The following is a 24,428-nucleotide window of genomic DNA, read 5'->3' as shown; positions in this document are numbered from 1 at the left end:
AAACTCTACCATACACTTTACCAGGTACACTCAACAGACTTATCCCCCTATAATTTTTGCACTCTCTTTTATCCCCTTTGCCTTTATACAAAGGAACTATGCATGCTCTCTGCCAATCCCTAGGTACCTTACCCTCTTCCATACATTTATTAAATAATTGCACCAACCACTCCAAAACTATATCCCCACCTGCTTTTAACATTTCTATCTTTATCCCATCAATCCCGGCTGCCTTACCCCCTTTCATTTTACCTACTGCCTCACGAACTTCCCCCACACTCACAACTGGCTCTTCCTCACTCCTACAATATATATATATATATATACATATATATATATACAATATATATACAATATATATACATATATATATATATATATATATATATATATATTGATTGACTGATTGATTTTGGGAGATGTCAGGTGAGTGTGTAGGAACTTCTGAACCAAGTGAGAGAGTAATTGTGGTATGGGACCTAAATGTTAAAGTAGGAGAAACATTTAGAGAGGGTGTGGTATTACAGTAAGTTTAGGTGCCAGGTGTAAATGATAACGGGGGCCCTTTGACTGAGCTTTGTATAGAAAGGGGTTTGGTTATAGGTAATACATATTTTAAGAGGAGCGAATGGTGGAATGATGATGTAAAGAGAGTAGTAAGGGAGAAAAAGTTAGCATATGAGAACTTTTTACAAAGTAGAAGTGATGCAAGGAGGGAAGAGTATATGGAGAAAAAGAGAGAGGTTAAGAGAGTGGTGAAGCAATGTAAAAAGAGAGCAAATGAGAGAGTGGGTGAGATGTTATCAACAAATTTTGTTGAAAATAAGAAAAAGTTTTGGAAGTTAAGGAAGCCTAGAGAACAAATGGATTTGTCAGTTAAAAATAGGAGAGTTATTAAATGGAGAACTAGAGGTATTGGGAAGATGGAGGAAATATTCTGAGGAATTGTTAAATGTTGATGAAGATAGGGAAGCTGTGATTTCGTGTATAGGGCAAGGAGGAATAACATCTTGTAGGAGTGAGGAAGAGCCAGTTGTGAGTATGGGGAAAGTTCGTGAGGCAGTAGGTAAAATGAAAGGGGGTAAGGCAGCTGGGATTGATGGGATAAAGATAGAAATGTTAAAAGCAGGTGGGGATATAGTTTTGGAGTGGTTGGTGCTATTATTTAATAAATGTATGGAAGAGGGTAAGGTACCTAGAGATTGGCAGAGAGCATGCATAGTTCCTTTGTATAAAGGCAAAGGGGACAAAAGAGAGTGCAAAAATTATACGGGGATAAGTCTGTTGAGTATACCTAGTAAAGTGTATGGTAGAGTTATTATTTAAAAATTAAGAGTAAGACGGAGAATAGGATAGCAGATGAACAAGGAGGCTTTAGGAAAGGTAGGGTGTGTGTGGATCAGGTGTTTACAGTGAAATATATAAGTGAACAGTATTTAGATCAGGCTAAAGAGGTTTTTGTGGCATTTATGGATTTGGAAAAGGCGTATGACAGGGTGGATAGGGGGGCAATGTGGCAGATGTTGCAGGTGTATGGTATAGGAGGTAGGTTACTGAAAGCAGTGAAGAGTTTTTACGAGGATAGTGAAGCTCAAGTTAGAGTATGTAGGAAAGAGGGAGATTATTTCCCAGTAAAGGTAGGCCTTAGACAAGGATGTGTGATGTCACCGTGGTTGTTTAACCCCTTGACTGTCGCAACCCCCAATCCTGAGGTGTCTCCTGGTGTCACAAAATTTCAAAAAAAAAAAAAAATAAAAAAAAAAAAAAAAAAAAAAAAAAAAAAAAAAAAAAAAAAAAAAAAAAAATCTTATGAAATGATAAGAGAATCTTTTCCCGATTGTAATGACACCAAAAAAACGAAATTTGATGGAAAACTGACGGAATTATGCTCTTGCGAAGTTAGCGACCTCGGCAATATTTACAAATCGGCGATTTCGCCCAATTTGAGCCCTATTTTTGGCTAATTCCGTTGTTCCAGTCGACCAAACTCATAGCTATTTCTTTAGAACTCTGCTTTTCTATCGATTGAGTACAAGAAACTGCCCATTTACCCATTTCAACTACCCAATAATGTGGTCAGAAATTTGCAATTTGGCCAATTTCACGAAAATTAAAAAATATGACAATTTCAAAATAAGGTCCAGAATGAACAATGCAGACATTCCTGGCTCTTAAATAACATTTTCTCTGTTCATCAGTCATGTCTCCAGGCCCCTCTGATATTACTCTTGCTTTCTATTATGAATTTTTATTCAAACAAAAAATAGAAGATTTACTATTATGCAGACTACTGCAATACTGTAATAATTGTATAAATAACATCAACCCATTCATGACTGCATATTAGAATGACTAGTTGGACATTTATTGGACAATGACATAATCTGTTAACTTTTGAACATTGGCAAAAATCAAAACATTTCCCATACTTTGAGCTCCATTTCCAGGTTCTTTTTATAGTAAAATCAATCAAACTCACCACTATTTCTATAATATGTTTTCCATTCTATCAAATGAGACCAAGAAAACGAGAATACAACCATAAATCCTATACGAAAATAGACCACAAAGTCGGCATTTTAATTAAAAAAATGGTCGGACTTTTTTTTCTCATTATGCACTGCGTGCTCCAGGATTTTTTTTATATGGTGCACACTGACCACACACACCCATTCTCTCACATGTGGGCCTACCAGCTTTCTCCTGCTTGATTTGAAGCCGCTAGAGTTTATGAATATACATACGTACGCCAAACACGGTACCTCGTAAGACGTATATATACGGCCGCGACAGTCAAAGGGTTAATATATTTATAGATGGGGTTGTAAGAGAAGTAAATGCGAGTGTCTTGGTAAGAGGCGTGGAGTTAAAAGATAAAGAATCACACAAAGTGGGAGTTGTCACAGCTGCTCTTTGCTGATGACACTGTGCTCATGGGAGATTCTGAAGAGAAGTTGCAGAGGTTGGTGGATGAATTTGGAAGGGGTATGTAAAAGAAGAAAATTAAAAGTGAATACAGGAAAGAGTAAAGAGTAAGGTTATGAGGATAACAAAAAGATTAGGTGATGAGAGATTGGATATTAGACTGGAGGGAGAGAGTATGGAGGAGGTGAATGTATTCAGATATTTGGGAGTGGACGTGTCAGTGGATGGGTCTATGAAAGATGAGGTGAATCACAGAATTGATGAGGGGAAAAGGGTGAGCGGTGCACTTAGGAGTCTGTGGAGACAAAGAACTCTGTCCTTGGAGGCAAAGAGGGGAATGTATGAGAGTATAGTTTTACCAATGCTCTTATATGGGTGTAAAGCATGGGTGATGAATGTTGCAGCGAGGAGAAGGCTGGAGGCAGTGGAGATGTCATGTCTGAGGGCAATGTGTGGTGTGAATATAATGCAGATAATTTGTAGTTTGGAAGAATGGAGGAGGTGCAGGATTGCCAAAACTGTTGTCCAGAGGGCTGAGGAAGGGTTGTTGAGGTGGTTCAGACATGTAGAGAGAATGGAGTGAAACAGAATGACTTCAATAGTGTATCAGTCTGTAGTGGAAGGAAGGAGGGGTAGGGGTCGGCCTAGGAAAGGTTGGAGGGAGGGGGTAAAGGAGGCTTTGTGTGCAAGGGGCTTGGACTTCCAGCAGGCATGCGTCAGCATGTTTGATAGGAGTGAATGGAGACAAATGGATTTTAATACTTGACGTGCTGTTGGAGTGTGAGCAAAGTAACATTTATGAAGGGATTCAGGGAAACCGGCAGGCCGGACTTGAGTCCTGGAGATGGGAAGTACAGTGCCTGCACTCTGAAGGAGGGGTGTTAATGTGGCAGTTTAAAAACTGTACTGTAAAGCACCCTTCTGGCAACACAGTGATGGAGTGAATGATGGTGAAAGTTTTTCTTTTTTGGGCCACCCTGCCTTGGTGGGAATCGGCCAGTGTGTTAATAATATAAAAATATTTTAAGAAAAAGAAGATAAATAAGTATACAAGATATGATGTAGGAAGTAATGACAGTAGTTCGTTGGACTACGTGTTGGTAGATAAAAGACTGTTGAGTAGACTTAAGGATGTACATGTTTACAGAGGGGCCACAGATATATCAGATCATTTTTTAGTTGTAGCTACAGTGAGAGTAACAGGTAAATGGGATACAAAGAAAATAGAAGCAGCAAGTAAGAGAGAGGTGAAGGTTTATAAATTAAAGGAGGAGGCAGTTAGGATAACATATAAACAACTATTGGAGGAGAGATGGGCTAGTGAGAGTACAGTGGATCCTCAACCAACAATGGCATCGTATAACGTTAAATCCGACTAGCGATACATTTTAATGCAAAATTTTTGCCTCGACTAACGCTAAAAAACTTAACCAACGCGATTTGTTCCGTTTGAGACGCGTCCACGTGTGGCCTGTGCAGTATTTACAAGCCAGCCACCGCGGTCGCATCCAAACATACAATCGGAACATTTCATATTATCACAGCGTTTTTAGTGATTGCACCTGCAAAATAAGTCGCCATGGGCCCAAGGAAAGCTTCTAGTGCCATCCCTATGATAAAAAGGGTGAGAATTAGTATGGAAATTAAGAAAGATTTTGAAGGGTTTGGGGCTAACCCTGAGATGCCTATGCCAGTTGTGGAATCCATTGTGCCTACTTCAAAGATTAAGGAAATGTGTGCAAAGCGGGTTGAACCGCAAACCTTTATGGATGAAAATCACCCTAACACAGCTATTGCAAGCCGTGCTGGTGACTATTACAACGACAATGTTGTGGCCCATTTTAGACAAATCGTAAAGGAACGGGAGGTACAGAGCTCTATGGACAGATATGTTGTGCAACAGAGGTCCAGTGACTCTCAAGCTGGTCCTAGTGGCATTAAAAGAAGGGAAGTAACCCTGGAAAAGGACTTGACACCTCAAGTCCTAATGGAAGGGGATTCCCCTTCTAAACACTAACACCATCGAAACTCTCCCCTCCTCCCATCCCATCAATCATCACCAGATCTTCAATAAAGGTAAGTGTCAGTAATTGTACATGTCTTCTTCAGTTTGTGTGTATTAAAATTAATATTTCATGTGGTAAAATTTTTTTTTTTTCAATACTTTGGGGCGTCAGGAATGGATTAGTTTGATTTGCATAATTTCTTATGGGGAAAATCAACTCGACTAATGATAATTTCGACTAACGATGAGCTCTCAGGAACGCATTAATATCGTTGGTCGAGGGTCCACTGTATAGGCAATGGGGTCAAAGATGTATGGGGTAGGTTTAAGAATGTAGTGTTAGAGTGTTCAGCAGAGGTCTGTGGCTACAGGAAGTGGGTGTGGGAGGGAAGAAGAGCGATTGGTGGAATGATGATGTAAAGAGAGTAGTAAGAGAGAAAAAGTTAGCATGTGAGAGGTTTTTACAAAGTAGAAGTAATACAAGTAGGGAAGAATACAAGAAGAGAAAAAGAGGGGTTAAGAGAGTGGTGATGCAATGTAAAAAAGAGAGTAAATGAGAGCGTAGGTGAGAAGTTATAAACACATTTTCTTGAAAATAAGAAAATGTTTTGGAGTTACATTAATAAGTTGAAGAAGGCTAGGGAGTGAATGGATTTGACAGTGAAAAACAGAACATGAGAGCTATTAAATGGAGAGTTAGAGTTGTCAGGAAGATGTAGGGAAGATTTTGAGGAATTGTTAAATGTTGATGAAGATAGGGAAGCTGTGATTTCATGTATAGGGCAAGGCGGAATAACATCTTGTAGGAGTGAGGAAGAGCCAGTTGTAAGTGTGGGGGAGGTTTGTGAGGCAGTGGGTGGGTAGAATGAAAGGGGATAAGGTAACTGGGATTGATGGGATAAAGATAGAAATGTTAAAAGCAGGTGGGGTTATAGTTCTGGAGTGGTTGGTTCTTTTATTTAATAAATGTATGGAAGAGGGTAAGGTACCTAGGGATTGGCAGAGTGTTTGCATAGTTCCTTGTATAAAAGGCAATGGGGACAAAACAAAGTGCAAAAATTATAGCATAATAAGTCTGTTGAGTATACCTGGTAATGTGCATGGTAGAGTTATTTTTGAAAAAATTAAGAGTAAGACAAGAGAGTAGGATAGAAGATGAACAAGGAGGCTTTAGGAAAGGTAGGGAGTGTGTAGACCAAGTGTTTACAGTACAACATATAGGTGAACAGTATTTAGATAAGGGTAAAGAGGTTTTCATGGCATTTATGGATTTGGAAAAGGCATATGACAGGGATGATAGGTGGGCAGTGTGGCAGATGTTGCAAATGTAAGGAATAGGAGGTAGGTTACTGAAAGCAGTGAAGAGTTTTTATGAGGATAGTGAAGCTCAAGATAGAGTAAGTAGGAGAGAGGAAGATTATTTCCCAGTAAAAGTAGGCCTTAGACAAGGATGTGTGATGTCACCATGGTTGTTCAATATATTTATAGATTGGGTTGTAAGAGAAGTGAATGTTCAGGTGCTGGCAAGAGGTGTGGGGTTAAAAGATAAAGAATCTAACATAAAGTGGGAGTTTCCCACCAAGGTAAGGAGGCGTAAATAAGAAAAACTTTCATCATCATTCAATCCATCACTGTCTTGCCAGAGGTGGGCTTACACTACAGCTATAAAACTGTAACATTAACAACCCTCCTGCAGAGTGCAGGCACTGTACTTCCCATCTCCAGGACTCAAGTCCAGCCTGCCAGTTTCCCTGAATCCCTTCATAAATATTGCCCTGCTCACACTCCAACAGCACACCAAGTCCTAAAGATCATTTGCCTCCATTCACTCCTATCTAACGTGTTCACGCATGCTTGCTGGAAGTCCAAGCCCCTCGCACACAAAACTTCCTTTAACTCCTCCCTCCACCCTCTCCTAGGCCGACCTTTACCCTGTCTTCCCTCCACTACAGATTTATACATTCTTGAAGTCATTCTATTTTATTCCATCCTCTCTACATGTCTGAACCACCTGAACAACCCCTCCTCAGCCCTCTTGATAATAGCTTTGGTAATCCTGCACCTCCTCCTAATTTCCAAACTATGAATTCTCTGCATTATATTCACACCACACATGCCCTCAGGCATGACATCTCCACTGCTTCCAGCCTTCTCTTTGTTGCAACATTCACCACCCATGCTTCGCACCCATATAAGAGCACTGGTATAACTATACATACTCTCATACATTCCCCTCTTTGCTTCCACGGACAAAGTTCCTTGTCTCCACAGACTCCTTAGTGCACCACTCACCTTTTTCCCCTCATCAATTCTATGATTCACCTCATCTTTCATAGATCCATCTGCTGACATGTCCATTCCTAAATATTTGAATACACACATTCACCTCCTCTATACTCTCTCCCTCCAATCTGATATCCAAGCTTACATTACCTAATTTTTTTGTTATCCTCATCACCTTACTCTTTCCTCTGTTCACTTTTAATTTTCTTCTTTTACATATCCTACCAAACTCATCCACCAACCTCTGCAACTTCTCTTCAGAATCTCCCAAAAACACAGTGTCATCAGCAAAGAGCAACTGTGGCAACTTCCACTTTCTGTTAGATTCTTTAACCCTTTCAACGTCGAGAGGCCCTCTCCTAAACTTGTTCTCAGGGTCGAAAAATTTTCGGGAAAAAAAAAAAAAAAATTCTTATCAAACGATAGAGAATCTTTTCCTGATCATTATTATTATTATAATCAAGGGGGAAGCGCTAAACCCGGAGGATTATACAGCGCCTGGGGGGGGGGATGTGGAAGGCATTCAGGCTTAATTCGGGGAACTGGAGCACAGATCCAATTCCCTAAATCAAGAGCCCCTCACCAACATCAAGGAACCTTCCTTGAGGGGCTTTCCTGATCATAATGACACCAAAAGTATGAAATTTGATGGAAAACTTACGGAATTATGCTCTCACGAAGTTAGTGGTCTTGACGATGTTTATGCATCGGCAATTTTGCAGACTTTGAGCCCTATTTAAGGCCAATTCCTCTGTAACCTAGTCGACAAAAATCATAACTATTTTGCTAGAACTCTATTGTTTCTATCGAATGAGTACAAGAAACCACCCATTTAATGATTTCAAGTATCCAATAAGGTGGTCAGAAATTAGCAATTTTGCCAATTTCACACAAAATTTCTCACAAAAAATAGAAGATTTACTGTTATGCAGACTACTTACTGCATTAATGTAGAAATGGTATAAATAATATCAGTGCACTTGTAAAAGAACGTTAGACTCACCAGTTGACGTGTATTGGACGCGTGGCATGATTTGTTTACTTTTGAACTTTGGCAAAAATTGAACATTTCTGCTACTTTGAGCTCAATTTCAAGGTACTTTTCATTGTGAACCAATCAAAATCATCTCAATTTCTGTAATATGTCTTCCATTCTATAAAATGAGACCAGGAAAACTAGAATACAACCATGAATACCATACGAAAATAAAGTGCAAAGTCGCTGTTTTAAACCAAAAACATTACGCACTGTGTGCTGCAGGTTTTTTTTTACACTGTGCACACTAACCACATAGACCCATTCTTTCATATGTAGGTCTACCAGCTTTCTCTCACTAGATTTGAAGGCGCTAGAATTTAGGTGTACTAGTACGTCAATAACCCTGGTGAGTAAGCCGTATTAGTACGTCGAAAACCCTGAAAGGGTTAACTTTTAACCCCACACCTCTTGCCAACACCAGTGCATTCACTTCTCTTACAAGCCCATCTATAAATATATTGAACGACCATGGTGACATCACACATCCTTGTCTAAGGCCTACTTTTACTGGGAAATAATCTCACTCTCTCCTACATACTCTAACTTGAGCCTCACCATCCTCGTAAAAACTCTTCACTGCTTTCAGTAGCCTACCTCCTATTCCATACATTTGGAACATCTGCCACACTGCCCACCTATCCACCCTGTCATATGCCTTTTCCAAATCCATAAATGCCACAAAAACCTCTTTACCCTTATGTAAATACTGTTCACCTATATATTTCACTGTAAACACTTGCTCTACACACTGCCTACTTTTCCTAAAGCCTCCTTGTTCATCTGCTATTTGTTTTAGACATGCTGGAGTATATATGAATCTCCTTGAAGCACAGCGTAAGATGAGTGTCACTCCACTGCTGTCAGTGCAGCAGTGGAATGACAATTGACGATCGTGCACTGCCTTGGCTTTACAGTGGACCCCTGGTTCGCAATGCTATCAGTATCCGATAAATCCAGTATCCGATGCATTATATCGCAAAAAAATTTGTCTTGGGTCCCGTTACAAAACCCGGTATGCAATGCGATTCGTACAAGACGTGTCCACGTGTGGCCTGAACTGCCCCGTGTGTGCCAGCATTTACAAGCCATCCAGTGTGCACGCATCTAAGGATACATTCGGTATATTCCATATTATCCATATCATCACTGTTTTTGGTGCTTGTTTCTGCAAAATAAGTCACCCTGGGCCCCAAGAAAGCTTCTAGTGCCAACCCTTCGAGACCAAGGGTGCTAATGACTATTGAAGAAAGAGATAATTGCAAAGTACGAAAGTGGAGTGCGTATGTCGGAGCTGGCCAAGTTGTATAGTAAACCCCAATCAACCATCTCTACTATAGTGAGCAGGAAAATGGCAATCAAGGAAGCTGTTCTTGCAAAAGGAAATGTGTGCAAAGTGGCTTGAAGTGCAAAGCTTTTCTGATGAAAATCACCCTCAGACAGCTACTGCAAGCCGTGTTGGCAACCTGTACAATGACACTGTTGTGAACCACTTTAGGAAAGTCACAAAGGAACGAGAGATACAGGCCTCTATGGACAGATATGTTGTGCGACAGAAGTCCAGTGACTCTCAAGCTGGTCCTAGTGGCATTAAAAGAAGAAGGGAAGTAACCCCGGAAAAGGACTTGCTACCTCAAGTCCTAATGGAGGGGGATTCCCCTTCTAAACAATAGGTTCAACACTCTCCCCTCCTCCCATCCCATCAATCATCACCAGATCTTCATTAAAGGTAAGGGTCAATTATTCTATTGTTATTATTCTATTGTTATTGTTGTTATTGTAATTATTCTATTGCATTAAACTTAATATTTCATGTGGTAAAAGTTTTTTTTTTCATACTTTTGGGTGTCTTGCACGGATTAATTTGATTTCCATTATTTCTTATGGGGAAAATTGATTCGCTTTCCGATAATTTTGGTTTACGATGAGTTCTCAGGAACGGATTAATATCGCGAACCGGGAGTCCACTGTATTTGGTTTCACTGCTACACATAAACATGTCTGTCTGTCTTTCTGTCTTTCTATGTATCTGTCTGTGTCTGTCTAGCTCTGTCTCTTCATCTCTGTCTATGGATATCTGTCTTTCTGTCTCTCTTCCTGTCTCTCTGTCTGCTTGTCTCTTTTTGTCTCAGAGAAAGAGCTGCTCATGAACCAACAAGTATTACACGTGATGGTTTAGAAAGACACGTAAGTGAACACTGTGACATATTTATTAGAAAACATTTCGGTCCTGGGACCTTGATCACTTCTAACATACAGAGGTAGAAAGACATTATATATAGGCGGAGAGTGAGGTGTGAGTGACGCATGGTGACCTGAAGAATGCCATGTTGGGATGAGGACGGGTAGACGATGAGATCATGTGACTCCTGTGTTGTTGGGTTGGTGGTGCTTAGCCTGATACTCAAGCAAGCTAAGCACCACCAACCCAACAACAGAAGAGTCACATGATGTCATCGTCTACCCGTTCTCATCCCAACATGGCATTCTTCAGGTCACCATGCGTCACTCACACCTCACTCTCTGCCTATATATAATGTCTTTCTACCTCTGTATGTTAGAAGTGATCAAGGTCCCCAGGACCGAAATGTTTTCTAATAAATATGTCATAGTGTTTGCTTACGTGTCTTACTAAACCAACTTGTCGGTATTTATTACCAAGGTTTATACCATTACACATGATGCAGTCGTCACGTCTGATTCCTGAACAAGTGAAAATGCGTATTACTTGCCAGTCATGTTTATTATGCCTTATATCTACAAGTACAGCATAGCACTTTGTCTGGATTTTTTTTTTTGGGGGGGGGGATATTCTAGGTAATTTACAATATGTATAATAACTGTATTTATGTGTACCTGACAGATGGATTATGTGTACAGACAGATGGAGAGAGAGACAGCCAAAGTCAATTAGACACCCACCCACCCACCCATCCAGCCAGCTGCCGGCCAGCCAGCCGGCCTGCCGAACAGGTATTACACATTCCAGAATTGTTTCTTTTCAATTAGGGCATACGTTATAGGACATTCTGGCAGGATGACACAACTAGTGATATCAAAATTGAAAGGATGCTGCACATGGGTTATTATTGAGGTTTTTGATATTTCCTCGACCACTTGTGGCCACATCCATGTCAAAGCCACTAAACTCAGGGTCAACATCACTTTCCTCTTTAAGCGTTTGCTGCGCTGCTTGCTTTAGCTGGCACTCAATTGAACTGGTGCCCCTACAAGGTATTAAGTGGTCCCAGATATTTTAATACGTACTGTGCACACCGAGTGTTAAGACCCAATCTATACTGACCAGGCAACTTAGACCCATCGTGCCAAATTTGGAGGCAGGAAAAATAAAACGGTGATCTACATTTCGAGTGCTAGCAGCAAGAACGTAGATCTAAGTTAGGACAGTTCAGGGTTTAAAGTACACAGACATATTAATTCCCACCTCCGAGACTCAAGTCTGGCTAAACAGTTTCCCTGAATCCCTTTACAAAATATTACCCTGCTCCATTCACTCCTATCTAACATGCTCACGCATGCTTGCTGGAAGTCCAAACATCTCGTCACCAAAACCTCATTCACCCCTTCCCTCCAACCTTTCGTAGGATGACCCCTACCCCGTCTTCCTTCCCCTACAGATTTATATGCTCTCTAAGTCATTCTACTTTTTTCCATCCTCTCTAAATGACCAAACTACCTCAACAACCCCTCTTCAGCCCTCTGACTAATACTTTTGGTAACTCCACACCTCCTCCTAATTTCCACACTCCGAATTTTCTGCATAATATTTACACTACACATTGCCCTTTGACAGGACATCTCCACTGCCTCCAACCGTCTCCTCGCTGCTGCATTCACAACCCAAGCTTCACACCCATATAAGAGTGTTGGTACTACTATACTTTCATACATTCCTTCTTTGCCTCCATAGATAACGTTTTTTGTATCCACATATACCTCAATGCACCACTCACTTTTTTTTCTTCATCAATTCTATGATTAACCTCATCCTTCATAAATCCATCCGCCAACACGTCAACTCCCAAGTATCTGAAAACATTCACTTCTTCCATACTCCTCCCCAATTTGATATCCAATTTTTTTTTATCTAAATAATTTGATACCCTCATCACCTTACTCTTTTCAATGTTCACTTTCAACTTTCTACCTTTACACACACTCCCAAACTCGTCCACTAACCTTTACAGCATTTAGTACTTAACTACCTCTTCTATACTCTTGCAACATCTGCCACACTGCTCCCCTATCCACCCTATCATATGCCTTTTCTAAATTCATAAATGCAATGAAAACTTCCCTACCTTTATCTAAATACTGTTCATATATATGCTTCAATGTAAACACTTGATCTACACATCCCTTACCCATTCTAAAGCCTCCTCATCCACCTGCAATCTTGCTCTCTGTCTTACCTCTAATTCTTAGGTATCTTCAAAAAATATATACAGGATGAACCCATTTAGGCCACAAACATTCCGTCTGACTGCGTGAGCAGTCAACTGACGAAAGGTATTTTGTTGTTTGTTGATAGCTTTAGACCATGTATGTTTGCAAAGATAAATGTCATCGTATTGATGGTATGTAGGGGAGCTTTGTTTGCTGAGTTTGCACCCTCAGTTCATCCTGATAATAATATTGTGTACCCTCAGTTCATCCTGAGAGTAGTATTGTGCACCCTTAGTTCATCCTGAGAGTAGTATTGTGCACCCTTAGTTCATCCTGAGTGATAATGTGCACCTTCAGTTCATGCTGGGAGTAGTATTGTGCACCCTCAGTTAATCCTGAGAGAAGTATTGTGCACCCTCAGTTAATCCTGAGAGTGGCAGTGTGCACCCTTAGTTCATGTTGGTAGTAGTATTGTACACCTTCAGGTCATCCTGATAGTATTGTGCACCTTCAGGTCACCCTGGTAGCAGTACTGTGCACCTTCAGGTCATCCTGAGAACAGTACTGTGCACCTTCAGGTCATCCTGAGAGCAGCATTATGCACCTTCAGTTCATCCTGAGAGCAGTATTGTGCACCTTCAGTTCATCCTGAGGGCCCCGTTTAGGTTCCTGACCCCACACAATAAATGAAAATTGCTGGCAGGTGGAAAAAAGCATCTTTTATCATCATCATCAAATTTGTCTAAAATGCCTGATAACGTGTTTACACTAACATATACATACAGTGAAACCTCGAGTTTCGAACAGCTCCCAATTCGAACAATTATGTAAGTTTGCTTTTGTAAGTGTATTTTTGGGGGTCTGAAACGGACTAATCTAATTTACATTATTCCTTATGGGAACAAATTCGGCACTCGAACAGCCTTCTGGAATGAATTAAGTTCGTAACTCGATGTACCACTGCATTAAGTGCTCAATACAGCTAAGTATGAAAAAAACAGATAAAAATAATTAAATACACAGTAAATACAATACTTAACTTGAAATAAGGTGCAGGTCGCCCTTCTGTTACACAACTGTTGTACGAAAACAGTAAACATGGCAGAAAAGCAGTAAAAGAACCAAACATAATGAGCAATAGCTCAACTGAAAGTCAACTAAAAATGTGGAACACCAAAAAGAGGGTGCTGTATGTGTGGGGGCCCTCCTGTATAGTAAGATGTTACTGCTTTGTTAAAACAGAATTCTTAATTGATACTTGCCTCTCCTGCTCCAAGCAACTGCTCAAGGATCCTGACTGACACATCTCCTCCTCTCTCCAGCACACTTAATATACCCTCTTGAACTTCATGAGACTCATGGGTCGGATCCTGCTGTCCTGGACTGAAAAAATTATAAAACATGCATTTCACAATGTTAATCTTTCTTTACACATACAAACTAACAATCTTGCTCCAATGCAAACTAAATTGATCATTGCACTGAGAATTCAGGGAAACCATTATCTTGATTTGCTCTTTAATTTCATACAATATGTACTTCAATCATAGGTAGTAGGTTGGTAAACAGCAACCGCCCAGAGAGGTACTACCGTCCTGCCAAGTGAGTGTAAAACGGAAGCCTGTAATTGTTTTACATGATGGTAAGAATGCTGGTGTCTTTTTTTTCTGTCTCATACACATGCAAGATTTCAGGTACATCTTGCTACTTCTTACACTTAGGTCACACTACACACACATGTACAAGCATATATATATATACACACCCCTCTGGGTTTTCTTCTATTTTCTTTCTAGTTCTTGTTCTTGTTTATTTCCTCTAACCTCCATGGGGAAGTGGAACAGAATTCTTCTTCTGTAAGCCATGCGTGTTGTAAGAGGCAACTAAAATGCCAGGAGCAAGGGGCTAGTAACACCTTCTCCTGTATATATTACTAAATGTAAAAGGAGAAACTTTCATTTTTCCTTTTGGGCCACCCTGCCTCGGTGGGATACAGCCGGTGTGTTGAAAGAAAGAAAGAAACATGCACGATTTCAGGTACGTCTTGCTACTTCTACTTACATTTAGGTCACACTACACATACATGTACAAGCATATATATACACACCCCTCTGGGTTTTCTTCTATTTTCTTACTAGTTCTTGTTCTTGTTTATTTCCTCTTATCTCCATGGGGAAGTGGAACAGAATTCTTCCTCCATAAGCTATGAGTGTTTTAAGAGGCAACTAAAATGCCAGGAGCAAGGGGCTAGTAACCCCTTTTCCTGTATAGGTTACTAAATTTAAAAAGAGAATTTTTTTTTTTTGGGGGGGAGGGAGGCCACCCTGCCTTGGTTGGATACGGCCGGTTTGTTGGAAAAAAAAAAAAAAAAAAAGAAAAATATATATTTTATGATGTTTCCATGTGTTTTATGATTGTACATGGTTCAATACGTTAAGGAAGCAGTATTGAATTAGATTTCCCTACAATATATTGAGGCACCAAACATTCAAGGTTTTTCAACATTCGCGAGGCTCTTGATCCCCTAACCCTCGCAAATGTTGAGGGAGACCTGTATACTCTGATAATTTTACTTATGTGTACCTGTACCTAAATAAACTTACACACTGTGCTGGCATGCAGGTACACATTAAAATCACTGAGAGTGTCTTATTAGTCTTGAAGACACCATATTAATAATCATAATAATAACACACAATAATAATCACTCTGAAGTGCATTAAATGTCATATATTATGTTAATATAGACATTTTGATTAATTCATCTATGACATTTTTTTTCAAAATTATATAATAAACATGCTACTTAACATATTAACATAAGTATGATACAGCATGTAATGAAAGTAGTTTGTTTGATTATGAATTGGTGGATAAAAGGTTGATGGGTAGGCTTCAGGATATACATGTTTATAGAGGGGCAACTGATATATCGGATCATTATTTAGTTGTAGCTACAGTTAGAGTAAGAGGTAGATGGGACAAAAGAAAAATGGCAACAGCAAGTAAGAGAGAGGTGAAAGTGTATAAACTAAGGGAGGAGGAAGTTAGGGTGAGATATAAGCAGCTATTGGCAGAAAGGTAGGTTAGTGCAAGTATGAGTAGTGGGTGGGGGGGGGAGGGGGTTAAAGAGGGTTGGAATAGTTTTAAAAATGCATTATTAGAATGTGAGGTAGAAGTTTGTGGCTATAGGAGGGTGGGTGCAAGAGGAAACAGGAGTGATTGGTAGAATGGTGAAGTAAAGGGTGTGATAAAAGAGAAAAAGGTAGCTTATGAGAGGTTTTTACAAAGCTGAAATATTATAAGAAGAGCAGAGTATATGGGGAGTAAAAGAGAGGTGAAAATAGTGGTAAGAGAGTGCAAAAGGAGAGCAGATGATAGAGTGGGAGAGGCACTGTCAAGAAATTTTGATGAAAATAAGAAAAAGTTTTGGAGCAAGATAAACAAGTTAAGAAAGCCTAGGGAATGAATGGATTTGTCAATTAAAAACAGAGTAGGGGAGTTAGTAGATGGGGAGCTGGAGGTATTGGGTAGATAGCGGGAATATTTTGAGGAACTTTTAAATGTCAATGAAGAAAGGGAGGCGGTAATTTCATGCACTGGCCAGGGAGGTATAACATCTTTTAGGAGAGAAGAAGAGCAGGATGTGAGTGTGGGGGAGGTTCATGAGGCATTACGGAGAATGAAAGGCGGTAAAGCAGCTGGAACTGACGGGATCATGACAGAAATGTTAAAAGCAGGGGAGGATATAGTGTCAGAGTGGTTGGTATTTTTGTTTAATAAATGTATGAAAGAGGGGAAGGTACCTAGGAATTGGCAGAGGGCATTTATAGTTCCTTTATATAAAATGAAGGGGGACAAAAGAGACTGTAAAAATTATAGGGGAATAAGTTTACTGAGTTTTTTATGGGAAAGTGGAACAGAATTCTTCCTTTGTAAGCCATGCGTGTCGTAAGAGGTGACTAAAATGCCTGGAGCAAGGGGCTAGTAACCCATTACTAAAGTTAAAAAGAGAAACTTTTGTTTTTATTTTTGGGCCGCCCTGCCTCGGTGGGATATGGCCAGTTTGTTGAAAGGAAGAAGAAGTTTACTGAGTATACCAGGAAAAGTGTACGGCAGGGTTATTATTGAAAAAATTAGAGGTAAGACAGAGAGGATTGCAGATGAGCAAGGAGGCTTTAGAGTGGGTAGGGGATGTGTAGATCAAGTGTTTACATTGAAACATATATGTGAACAGAAGTGCAGGCACTGTACTTCCCATTTAGATAAAGGTAGGGATACACTCTTGAAGTCATTCTGTTTCGCTCCATTCTCTCTACAAGCACCTCCTCCTAACTTCCAAACTACGAATTCTCTGCATTATATTTTTCATTGCACGGTGACATCACACATCCTTTTATGGGTTAGAAAAGGCATATGATAGAGTCGACATTTAAAAGTTCCTCAAAATATTCTCGCCATCTACCCAAAACCTCCATCTCCCCATCTACTAACTCCCCTACTCCATTTTTAACTGAAAAATCCATTTGTTCCCTAGGCTTTCTTAACTTGTTTAACTCCAAAATTTTTTCTTATTTTCATTAAAATTTCTTAACAGTACCTCTCCCACTCTATCTGCTTTCCATTTGCACTCTCTCACCACTCTCTTCACCTTTCTTTTACTCTCCATATACTCTACTCTTTTTATAACACTTCTGCTTTGTAAATACCTCTCATAAGCTACCTTTTTCTCTTTTATCACACCCTTTACTTCATCATTCCACCAATCATTCCTCTTTCCCCCTGCACCCACCCTCCTATAACCACAAACTTCTGCCCCACATTCTAATATTTCATTTTTAAAACTATTCCAACCTTCTTCAACCCCCCCACTACTCATACCTGCACCAGCCCACCTTTCTGCCAATAGTTGCTTATATTTCACCCGAACTTCCTCCTCCCTTAGGTTATACACTTTCACCTCCCTCTTACTTGTTGTTGCCATTTTCCTCTTCTCCCATCTACCTCTTACTCTAACTGTAGCTACAACTAGATAATAATCCGAAATATCAGTTGCCCCTCTATAAACGTGTACATCCTGGAGCCTACCCATCAACCTTTTATTCACCAATACATAATCTAAAACTACTTTCATTATGTGCTACATCATACCTTGTATATTTATTTATCCTCTTTTTCATAAAATATGTATTACTTATTACCAAACCTCTTCCTACACATAGCTCAATTAACGCTTTGACTGTTTCGGTTGCATATATACGTCTTACGAGCCAGTGTTTTGGACATATATATACTCATAAATTCTAGCGGCTTCAAATCAAGCAGGAGAAAGCTGGTAGGCCCACATGTGACAGAATGGGTCTGTTTGGTCAGTGTGCACCATATAAAAAAAATCCTGGAGCACGCAGTGCATAATGAGAAAAAACCCAACTCTGACTGCTTTTTATTTTAATTAAAATGCCGAATTTGTGGTCTATTTTCGTGTAGTATTTATGGTTGTATTCTCGTTTTCATGGTCTCATTTGATAGAATGGAAAACATATTATAGAAATAGCGGTGATTTTGATTGGGTTTGCTATGAAAAGAACCTTGAAATGGAGCTCAAAATAGGGGAAATGTTTGATTTTTGCCGATGTTCAAACGTAAACAAATGATGTCATTTTCCAATAAATGTCCAAGTAGCCATTCTAATATGCAGTCATGAATGGGGTGACATTATTTATATAATTGTATTACAATATTGCAGTAGTCTGCATAACAGTAAATCTTTTATTTTTTGTTTGAATAAAAATTCAAAATAGAAAGCAAAAGTAATATCACAGGTGCCTGGAGACATGACTGATGAACAAGGAAAAATTTTATTTTAGAGCCAGGAATGCCTGCATTGTTCATTCTGGACCTTATTCTGAAATTGTCATATTTTTTAATTTTCGTGAAATTGGCCAAATTGCAAATTTCTGACCATGTTACTAGGTAGTTAAAATCGGTAAATGGGCAGTTTCTTGTTTTCAATCGATAGAAAAAATGGAGTTCTAAAGAAATAGCTATAAGTTTGGTCGACTGGAGCAATGGAATTAGCCGAAAATAGGGCTCAAAGTGGGCGAAATCGCCGATTTGTAAATATCGCCGAGGTTGCTAACTTCACAAGAGCGTAATTCCGTCAGTTTTCCATGAAATTTCATTTTTTTTGGTATCATTGCAATCAGGAAAAGATTCTATCATTTCGTAAGAAAAAATCGTTTTTTTTTCTTTCTGAAATTTTGCGACACCAGGAGACACCTCAGGATTGGGGGTTGCTACAGTCAAGGGGTTAAAGGCTCCCCATTTTCATTTACCCCTGGCACTCCAAATTTACCTACTACTCCCTCCACAACATTTTTACCCACATTAGCATTAAAATCCCCAACCACAAGTACTCTCACACTTGGTTCAAAACTCCCCACGCATTCACTCAACATTTCCCAAAATCTCTCTCTCTCTCCTCTATTCTTCTCTCTTCCCCAGGTGCATATGCACTTACTATAACCCACTTCTCACATCCAACCTTTATTTTACTCCACATAATCCTTGAATTAATGCAATTATAGTCCCTCTTTTCCTGTCATAGCTTATCCTTCAACATTATTGCTACTCCTTTAGCTCTAACTCTACTAGAAACCCCTGACCTTATCCCATTTATTCCTCTCCACTGAAACTCACCTACTCCCTTCAGCTTTGTTTCATTTAAAGCCAGGACATCCAGCTTCTTCTCATTCATAACATCCACAATCATCTCTTTCTTATCATTCGCACAACATCCACGCACATTCAGACTTCCCACTTTGACAATTTTCTTCTTCTTATTATTTTTAGTAATTATTACAGGAAAAGGGGTTACTAGCCCATTGCTCCCGGCATTTTAGTTGACTTTTACAACACGTATGGGTTACGGAGGAAAGATTCTTATTCCACTTCCCCACAGATATAAAAGGAAAAGTAATAAGAACAAGAACTAAGATAAAATTAAAGAAAACTCGGAAGTGTGTGTATAAATAAATGTGAACATGTATGTTTAGTGTGACCTAAGTGTAAGTAGAAGTAGCAAGATGTACCTGTAATCTTGCATATTTATGAGACAGACAAAAGAAACAAGCAATCCTACCATCATGTAAAATAATTACAGGCTTTCATTTTACACTCACTTGGCAGGACGGTAGTACCTCTCTGGGTGGTTGCTGTCTACCAACCTACTACCTTACTCACAATCAGGCAACAAATCTTCCTTTTGAGGAAATTTTAAATGTCGACGAAAAAAGGGAGGCGGTAATGTCATGCACTGCCCAGGGAGGTATACCATCTTTTAGGAGTGAAGAAGAGCAGGATGTGAGTGTGGGAGAGGTGCGTGAGGCATTACGGAGAATGAAAAGGGGTAAAGCAGCTGGAACTGACGGGATCATGACAGAAATGTTAAAAGCAGGGGGGTACATAGTGTTGGAGTGGTTGGTACATATTTTTGTTTAATAAATGTATGAAAGAGGGGAAGGTACCTAGGGTTTGGCGGAGAGCGTGTATAGTCACTTTATATAAAGGGAATGGGGACAAAAGAGATTGTAAAAATTATAGAGGAATAAGTTTACAAAGTATACCAGGAAAAGTGTAGGGTTATTATTGAAAGAATTAGAGGTAAGACAGAATGTAGAATTGTGGATGAGCAAGGTTTTAGAGTGGGTAGGGGATGTGTAGATCACGTGTTTACACTGAAGCATATACGAGAGCAGTATTTAGATAAAGGTACGGAAGTTTTTATTGCATTTATGAATTTAGAAAAGGCATATGATAGAGTGGATAGGGAAGCAATGTGGCAGATGTTGCAAGTATATGGAATAGGTGGTAAGTTACAAAATGCTGTAAAGAGTTTTTATGAGGATAGTGAGGCTCAGGTTAAGGTGTGAAGAAGAGAGGGAGACTACTTCCCGGTTATAGTAGGTCTTAGACAGGGATGTGTAATGTCACCATGTTTGTTTAATATATTTATAGATGGGGTTGTAAAAGAAGTAAATGCTATGGTGTTCGGGAGAGGGGGGATTATATTATGGGGAATTAAATACAAAATGGGAAGTGACACAGTTACTTTTTGCTGATGATACTGTGCTTATGGAAGATTCTAAAGAAAAATTGCCAAGGTTAGTGGACGAATTTGGGAGTGTGTGTAAAGGTAGAAAGTTGAAAGTGAACATAGAAAAGAGTAAGGTGATGAGAGTATCAAATGATTTAGATAAAGAAAAATTGGATATCAAATTAGGGAGGAGGAGTATGGAAGAAGTGAATGTGTCCGTGTCAGTGGATGGATTTATGAAGGATGAGGTTAATCATAGAACTGATGGAGGAAAAAAGGTGAGTGGTGCATTGAGGTATATGTGGAGGGAAAAAATGTTATCTATGGAGGCAAAGAAGGGAATGTATGAAAGTATAGTAGTACCAACACTCTTATATGGGTGTGAAGTTTGGGTTGTAAATGCTGCAGCGAGGAGGCGGTTGGAGGCAGTGGAGATGTCCTGTCTAAGGGCAATGTGTGGTGTAAATATTATGTAGAAAATTCGGAGTGTGGAAATTAGGAGAAGGTGTGGAGTTAATAAAAGTATTAGTCAGAGGGCTGTAGAGGGTTTGTTGAGGTGGTTTGGTCATTTAGAGAGAATGGATTAAAGTAGAATGACATGGAGAGTGTATAAATCTGTAGGGGAAGGAAGGCGGGGTAGGGGTCGTCCTTGAAAAAGTTGGAGGGAGGGGGTAAAGGAGGTGTTGTGGGCGAGGGGTTTGGACTTCCAGCAAGCGTGCGTGAGCGTGTTAGATAGGAATGAATGGAGACAAATGGTGTTTGGGACCTGACGAGCTGTTGGAGTGTGAGCAGGGTAATATTTAGTGAAGGGATTCAGGGAAACCGGTTATTTTATATAAACGGACTTGAGCCCTGGAAATGGGAAGTACAATGCCTGCACTCTAAAGGAGGGGTTTGGGATACTGGCAGTTTGGAGGGATATATTGTGTATTTTTATACGTGTATATATATACTTCTAAACTGTTGTATTCTGGGCACCTCTGCAAAAACAGTGATTATGTGTGAGTGAGGAAAAAGTGTTTAATGATGATGAAAGTATTTTCTTTTTTGGGATTTTCTTTCTTTTTGGGTCACCCTGCCTCGGTGGGAGACGGCCGACTTGTTGAAAAAGAAAAAAAAAATATGATAGAGTGGATAGTGGAGCAATGTGGCAGATGTTGCAAGCATATGGAATAGGTATTAAGTTACTAAAGGCTGTAAAGAGTTTTTATGAGGATAGTGAGGCTCAGGTTAGGGTGTGTAGAAGAGAGGGAGATTATGTCCCAGTAAAGTAGGTCTTAGGGATGTGTAATGTCACCATGGTTGTTTAATATATTTATAGATGGGGTTATAAAAGAAGTAAATGCTAGGGTGTTGGGGAGAAGAGTGGGATTAAATTATGGGGAAACAAGTACAAAATGGGAATTGACACAGTTACTTTTTGCTGATGATACTGTGCCTATGGGAGATTCTAAAGAAGAGTTGCAAAGATTAGTGGACGACTTTGGGAAGGTGTGTAAAGGTAGAAAATTGAAAGTGAACATAGATAAGAGTAAGGAGATGAGGGTATCAAATGATTTAGATAAAAAAAATTGGATATCACATTGGAGAGAGGGAGTATGGAAGAAGTGAATGTTTTCAGATATTTAGGAGTTGACTTGTCAGCGGATGGGTTTATGAAGGATGAGGTTAACCATAGAACTGATGAAGAAAAAAAGGCGAGTGGTGCATTGAGGTATCTGTGGAGACAAAAAACCTTATCCATGGAGGCAAAGAAGGGAATGCACGTAAGTATAGCGGTACCAACACTCTTACACAAATAACCCACACACAGACGAGAGGAGCTTATGACCATGTTTCGGTCCAACATGGACCATTTACAAAGTCACACTGGTCCAAGTCGGACCAAAATGTCGCCATAAGCTCCTCTCTTCTAAGTGTGGGTTATTTGTGTATCGTTCCGGTCAAGGTATTGTGCCCTTTTTTTTGTTATTGTTACCAGCACTCTTATATGGGTGTGAAGCTTGGGTTGCTGATGCTGCAGCAAGGAGGCGGCTGGAGGCAGTGGAGATCTCCTGTCTAAGGGCAATGTGTGGTGTAAATATTTATTTATTTTTATTTATTTATTTAATGTCTTTGCAAACAGTACATTGAGATTGTGTATATACAATAGTGGGTTGCAATGCAAAGAGAGTCTATTATGCCTTGGCATTATGGGCCAACTTAACATTATTGGCTTACATTCTACTTAACCCTTTCAGGGTCGACAGGCCCTCTCCCAGACTTGTTCTCAGGGTCGCCCAAATTTCAAAAAAAAAAAAAATATATTTTCTTGTGAAAAGATAGAGAATCTTTTCCCAATCATAATGACACCAAAAGTATGAAATTTGATGGAAAACTTACGAAATTATGCTCTCGCGAAGTTAGCGGTCTAGGCAAAGTTTACGCATTGGCGATTTTGCCCACTCTGAGCCATATTTTCAGCCAATTTCATTGTACTAGTCAACGAAAATCATAAATGTTTCACTAGAACTCCATTCTTTTCTATCGAATGAGTACAAGAAACCACTCATTTACCGATTTCAACTATCCAATACAGTGGTCAGAATTTAGCAATTTTGCCAATTTCACACAAATTTCAAAAGATGCCAATTTCCGAATAGGGTCCAGAATAAACAAGAAAGATATTCCTGGCACTAAAATAACATTTCCTCTGTTCATTAGTCATGTCCCCACGCCCCTGTTACATTCCTTTGCTTTCCACTTTGAATTTTTATTCTCACAAAAAAATGGAATATTTACTGTTATGCAGACTACTTCATTAGTGTAGAATTGGTATAAATAATATCAGCGCACTTGTGAAAGAATATTAGACTCACCAGTTGATGTGTATTGGATGCACAGCATGATTTGCCTACTTTTGAACTTTGGTAAAAATCGAACATTTCTGCTACTTTGAGCTCAATTTCAAGGTACTTTTCATTGTAAAACCAGTCAAAATCATCTCAATTCCCGTAATATGTCTTCCATTCTATAAAATGAGACCAGGAAAACTAGAATACAACAATAAATACCATACGAAAATACAGTGCAAAGTCGCTGCTTTATTCCAAAAACACGGTAAAAGTTTTTTTTTTCCTCATTATGCATTGTGTGCTGCAGGATTTTTTTATACTGTGCACACTGACCACATAGACTCATTCTTTCATATGTAGGCCTACCAGCTTTCACTCACTAGATTTGAGGGTGCTAGAATTTAGGCGTACTAGTACGTCAAAAACCTGGTGCATAAGCCGTGCTAGTACGTCCGAAACGCTGAAAGGGTTAATACTAAGGAGTAGTATATCATAGCTGTACAGTGGGAAAGTAATTATTTCATAGTTGTACAGTAGAATATTATAAATGAATCAAAATTTTTATAATACAAAGATTTTTTTTTTTTTTTTTTTTTTCAACAAGTCGGCCGTCTCCCACCGAGGCAGGGTGACCCAAAAAAGAAAGAAAATCCCCAAAAAGAAAATACTTTCATCATCATTCAACACTTTCACCACACTCGCACATTATCACTGTTTTTGCAGAGGTGCTCAGAATACAACAGTCTAGAAGCATACACATATAAAGATACACAACATATCCCTCCAAACTGCCAATATCCCAAACCCCTCCTTTAAAGTGCAGGCATTGTACTTCCCATTTCC

At 39.4% G+C, this 24,428-nt stretch overlaps 1 protein-coding gene across 1 annotated transcript in view; it reads right to left on the bottom strand.

Annotated features, from left to right (window-relative positions):
* The window catches only part of LOC128690078 (integrator complex subunit 8), a 303,474-nt gene that overhangs the window by 275,951 nt on the left and 3,095 nt on the right, over positions 1-24,428 (bottom strand). Inside the window, exon 5 of the mRNA XM_070088709.1 lies at positions 13,919-14,039. Within this exon, the coding sequence (XP_069944810.1) occupies positions 13,919-14,039 (121 nt within the window). The remainder of the gene's footprint in view (positions 1-13,918; positions 14,040-24,428) is intronic.

Source organism: Cherax quadricarinatus, chromosome 25 (genome assembly GCF_038502225.1).
Source record: "Cherax quadricarinatus isolate ZL_2023a chromosome 25, ASM3850222v1, whole genome shotgun sequence".
In the NCBI taxonomy this organism is placed as follows: domain Eukaryota; kingdom Metazoa; phylum Arthropoda; class Malacostraca; order Decapoda; family Parastacidae; genus Cherax; species Cherax quadricarinatus.
This window is presented reverse-complemented; position numbering and strand designations above follow the sequence as displayed.